General features: G+C 29.8%; 1 protein-coding gene across 5 annotated transcripts in view; it reads left to right on the forward strand.

Annotated features, from left to right (window-relative positions):
- Positions 1-5,590, forward strand: part of LOC139484917 (S-acyl fatty acid synthase thioesterase, medium chain-like) — a 30,294-nt gene extending 24,704 nt beyond the window's left edge. For all 5 annotated transcript variants that reach the window (XM_071268967.1, XM_071268966.1, XM_071268963.1 and 2 more), the window contains exons 5-8: positions 84-159; positions 2,608-2,701; positions 3,223-3,308; positions 3,935-5,590. In XM_071268967.1, coding sequence (XP_071125068.1) covers positions 84-159; positions 2,608-2,701; positions 3,223-3,308; positions 3,935-4,056 — 378 coding nt within the window. In that variant the 3' untranslated portion in view covers positions 4,057-5,590. The remainder of the gene's footprint in view (positions 1-83; positions 160-2,607; positions 2,702-3,222; positions 3,309-3,934) is intronic.
- The last annotated feature ends 410 nt before the right edge of the window (positions 5,591-6,000 follow it).

The following is a 6,000-nucleotide window of genomic DNA, read 5'->3' on the forward strand; positions in this document are numbered from 1 at the left end:
CCTCAAAATGATAAATGGCTGTTATTAAAAAAATTAAATTTGGAGTATTTTTCTAGCTTGAACATGGTTGTTTCTATTTTCAGTCATCCTATAGGAAACAAGATCCAAAGTTTGGCAAAATGACAGATGCTGAATTTAAAATATTTTTGGAAAAACTAGGTATGACTAGCTCTTATATGCTACTTTATGTTTAATTGTATGGCAAATATTTAGTAAATAGCACACACTTTGTCCAACCATCTTCAACTAGTCAATAATTTCCTACTTGCTCTTATTTTATTAAGGATAACCCTTTCAAAGAAATTAGGAAAAAGAAAAAAACAAATTTTAATTTTAAACAATGTACTGTAATGATTAGTTCAGGAAAAGCATTTACCCATGTCATACTATCATTGCTATTTTAAGTACTGTAAATTCGCGGAAATTTTTGTTTGCATTTATTATTACGATTTTGTAATTTTAGATGAAATGCCATTTTAATTTATGACATATATTGAAAAAAATCCTGTTTAAATTCATAACCCTAGCACATTTTTGCAACAATAAAAACATTGCAATAATTTCTAAATTTACAGTATTTGAGTGATATCATCTTTTTTATAAAGTTGCTTTTTGCTTGTATAAATTTGTTTGATAGTAGATAAAGATTTTTTTGGGGATACGATTGCTTCAAGCAATCTGTAGACTTATACAATTGACTCAGGGCCATGCCCTCATGTCAATTGTTTTATTTTAAACATTAAGGAACATCTCAGATTCTTATGATTGTCTTGCTTTAAAAGGTAAAAACAAACAAAGGATTGAACTTTAACAACTTTCCTATAATGTTCTTCTCATAATCTTCATATTTGACATTTTCCTTGACTTATATGCGTGTTTTTAACAACACAGAAAATCAGAATTAAGCAGTATTTATATTTAGTGTTTTTATAAATTTAAAAACACGTCCGAGAGAATTCCACAGTTTTGATAAAATGCGAGAGTTCTCTGAATTCTGATAAATCTATTTCTGTAATATAAGAACTGAAGTGGAGTTTTTCTTATATGTCATCGTTATGAAACTGGTATTTGATTTTGTACTTCCATAAAGAAATAGAGAACCATCTAGGTCGTTTAATTAACATTTAATATACGTTCTTGTCCAGGGTTAGTTTAGGTAATTATGGGCATGCGTAAAGTTTTCTTGACTTCAAGGGGTATCAGATGAAATGGTTGCTCTGGATTCCCCACTCCATTGATTAATTTGAAACTCATGGGATCCTTTCTATGTCTGTTTGCTATTGAGGGTTATTGTTGTTGCATAATTAAAAGTCATATGCATCATTTAAGATAAATGTAGTCCACATCGTAAAGGTGTAACTACAACACCCCTTCAGCCAAAATGAAGTCTTCCATATTATCGTTTCCAGTTGTCTCCCTTCTGGAAGTAACTTCCATCAATTCTGAATCAAAATACGATAAACGACACATCGAGAAAAATGAACTTGTTCTGTCGATTAAAGTCGTATTATATTAAAACGATCGCAATTTAAACCGAGGAATGTGTACGGAAGGGAATCATGCCCACTGACCTAAAGGAAATTAAATACTTAAAGAGTTACGAATGGGGTTCCTTCTAGAATTAACGTAGGAAAATAGGTGATACGATACGAAGTGAAATACCTTCTCTCACTCTAAGTCTCAGTGACTGCTGTGGAAAGTAAACTTGGAATTGATAGTACAAAAATAAAACATAAGAAGTACATTGTTCATACATTTGTATCCGGAATTGTAACTATTCAGATTACGTAAATTACATTTTACACATGTTACATGTGCAGTTGAATTAGTTTTGAAAATAATACTATCCAGCTATACATGTATTGTGTCAATGAAAACAATGGCAATCGTATCCCTCAGAGTAATCTGCTCTTTGATATTTTTTGATTTTTGATTTTTTTAATTTCCAACAAATAAAACATATACATGACATACATACAATATTATACATGTGAGATATATACAATGTCATTATTATGAATACTTCATAATTGGAAATATTTTACATTTTCTATAGAATAGATCAAAAGAAAAATGTTAAAAAATATATAAAAATTAAAAAGAATAAAGAATTGGCTATAGCTTGCCTTTTTGTCTTGTTGACCAATCATGAATACTTTTTGTAAATTTGATTAATCAGTTTCCTTTTTATAAGTATAAATGTAAAGAGATGTGGTAAACTGCATACAACTATCTGTCAAAGACCAAAGGTCTATTTCTACAACATAAGCAAATATACTTTTTTATCACATTGGTTGAAATGAATTACATTGAACATGTTGATTTCCCAGTGAAATAAAAAGCAATAATTTCACATGCACATTCATGAATTAATGTGTTATTAGAAATTGGTCACCTGTTGAATATATTTCTGTCTATTTGAATTCTTCAATGAGTATGAATAATTTGTAAAATGAAAAGCCTTAATGACCCACTGTAATGGTCATGACACAGGAATCAGCATTAAGTCAATCTGTAAACATTTTTTTGTCAGTAAGGAAGAATAAACCAGTTTTGATAGTATAACCAGACAATTACATATATAATATGATATTTATTTGATTTTAGGAGGGACACCAAAAGAAATATTAGACAATGATGAGATAATGGAGTTATATTTACCTGCACTGAAAGCAGATTATGGCTTGTTAGACCAGTTTGAGTAAGTTTAATATAATTATTTGTCTGTAACTCCCTGGTGTATCACTAGTCTATAACAGTATTATTTAGATTTCCTAGTTTTTAAATTACAAAATTATAAAGAAACTAATTACTTTGCACTGCTTTTTGATCAAGTCAGCATTTACGAAACTAATGGAATACTGTTTGTTTGCCATGCTTGCTCATCAGTTTATGAAACAATTTGTTCTGCAAGAAATTTGAACATATACTTATATACTTTCCATATTATTTATAAGATTTTTGGTGTTGTGTTGTCTTTATCAGCATTATGGGTTGTAAAATGTTAACTGAAGTCATGTGTTCAGTAATCAAGCAGATATTGCACACAGACATTAATGAAGAATCAAGTACACAGGTTTGTTCAAGAAACAGTAAATTTATAAGAAAACAAATAACTACTTTCCCTGAATCTCAGTTGGTCAAATATTGTGGGTTGGTTATTAATGTTGTTTTATTTAGTTCTAAAGAAAAACACTATACTGGAATTGTTTTATTTTCCAGTTTCCAACCTGAGCCTGGTAAAGCAGTAGTGTCCTGTCCCATACAAATGTATGATGGAGATCACGATAAAAAGCATGATGACGATGGTAAGTGAGAGAAGTAAACAAAATAAATGTAGCTTTAAAAAAGATGAAAATGTAGATACAGTTTTTGCTTATGAATCCCTTTTCTAAATTTCCAATAATGTAATTATAAATAAGAAGATGTGGTATGAGTATTAATGAGACATCTCTCATTCCAAGTCACAATGTTTAAAAAGAAAACCATTATAGGTCAAAGTACAGCCTTCAACATGGAGCCTTGCTCATACCAATCATCAAGCTATAAAGGACCTGAATAATGCCTCTTTTAAATTACCATTTCTTTAGCACCAAATCTTGCTACCTACATGTCATACATGTATGTTGTATCATTTCCGTTGAAAATTATGTGAAAAAAATAGGATTTAAACAGCCAGTCACATGAATTAATTGCAATATAAGAATCCATCAACTCTTATCCTGTCTGAAACTCTTCTTCCTACAGAAATCAATTCTTCTGGTGGCAGTAACCAGCAATATCTAGTGTTCTTATTTACAAAGTGTTTAAAGTGGTCATCAATATTGTGGTTTTTCGTGTTGTGCATATGCTGTCCCATAAATGTATACACATTATCTTCTTTAATTCTGAAAATTAAAAATATAATTTCTCTAACTTTTTTTCTAATTTTCAGCGTGGAAAGAGTTAACCAGTGGAACATTTAGTTTACAGTTTTTACCTGGTGGACATTTCTTTCTAAAAGAGAAGAATAACATTGATTATTTACTGGATTCTATATCTAAAAATCTTGCCTAGAGATATTTCATGTATTTATATGTTTAACATGGCTTTGGCTTAGTAAGTCTTGTAGACAAAGTCTATTCATAAGCATGCTCAAATATTACTACACATATCTATAGCAGATTAAATAAGATTTTTGTCTGTTCACATATCATAATCGTAATAAGTAGATTGTGATGAAATTTAATTATACCAACCAGGTAAACGTTTTGTATGTAATAGTTTGGACTGTCTCTATACCTTTTTTTTAAAATTGTTATTTCCCTTTGAAAAAACTGACTCCTTATTTTGAATCTCGTGAAACGGAAGCACTTACTCAATAAAAATGTGTTCCCTTTTTTTGATAAATAACCATGATAACAATTTGATTGTTCTGTAAAAATTGAAATCTTTTGACAATTTATTTTTGTACATTACAGAGTGCCTTATCTTTGTCAGTTTTACTACATTGTAAGGCCATACACTTTTATCACCACCATCTTGTGAATTTGAAGTAAACAGCTAATCAGTGTTAAATGCAATTTAAAGAATTTGTGAAGTAATATCAACTACATTTTCCATGCTGTTACTTTACAGTCTGTCAAAATGTTATCTGTTATTTTGTTAATTCTATGCAATACAGTTGCACTCAGTTATTTATTTAAAAAGCTTTTCTATTTCAATTTTTAGAACTTATATATTTTTTTTATTTATCAGCATATACACAGTTGTTTAATGCCTTTGTTTCACCTACTTTGTGAAATTGGACTGAAAATAACAAAATATATATCTAGAAAAATTATATAAAGGCCAATGTCAAGAAAAATCCTGTCAGCTTTTTATTCTTTTGCTTTAAGAATATTGATCTATTGTTTCCAGTACAAAACAAATCAAAACAGAACCATTATCAATTATCTTACATCATTGAAAGTCACCACAAAGTCATCCTTCAGTATACTTTTTCTTAGCAGAAAACACCAATAGATGGGAAAAGTTATTAACAGACTTATAGCTTCACCTACTAGTACCTTGAAATAAATGAAATTTGTCTGGCAAGTGCTATGAAAGAAAATTGTTCAACTGTAAAATACAAATTACTGTATATTTATGTTGGCTTCTTCTTTTAATTTGATAATGTATTTTATTTTATAAAGTTGTTAGTTGCTGCCGGCACAGTAACAAAACAAACCACTATTAGCCATCATTATTATTCTTTCACACTAATTAATTTGAACAAAACCATTAATTGAAAATAAATATTACATTATTTTATAAAAAGCAAGTGTCATTTTTTATTTTTCTTGGAGCAAATTGTGGCTGTTGCATGATTCAATGTATTTTTGCATATATTCAAATCACTATTGCATACTTATGTGCCATATTGATCAGCCAGCTTAATATGTATATACAACTAGTTTGAAAAAAATCTATGCAATGAAAACAAGAGATTTATAATAAATTATATTTTTTATAATAACTGTAGACTGCCATTTATATGCATTTATTGACCATTCCAAATATACTTTGAGGTTGTTAGATATTGTTGAAATTAAATTAATACATATATAGTTCTTTTTTTTATAAGCTCACCTGTCCCAAAGGACCAAGTGAGCTTTTCTCATCGCTTTGCGTCCCGCGAACAGTGTCGTCTGCTGTCCGTCGCCGTTAACTTTTACAAAAATCTTCTTCTCTGAAACTACTGGGCCAAATTACACCAAACATTGCCACAATCATCATTGGGGTATCTAGTTGACCCGGCTAATCAACCAAGACGGCCGCCATGGCTAAGAATAGAACATAGGGGTAAAATGTAGATTTTGGCTTATATCTCTGAAACCAAAGCATTTAGAGCAAATCTGACACTGGGTAATATTGTTTTTAAGGTCAAGATCTATCTGCTCTGAAATTTTTAGATGAATCAGAGAACCCGTTGTTTGGTTGCTGTCCCTAAATTGGTAATTTTAAGGAAATTTTGCAGTT

This window comes from Mytilus edulis, chromosome 8, assembly GCF_963676685.1.
Source record: "Mytilus edulis chromosome 8, xbMytEdul2.2, whole genome shotgun sequence".
Lineage (NCBI taxonomy): Eukaryota > Metazoa > Mollusca > Bivalvia > Mytilida > Mytilidae > Mytilus > Mytilus edulis.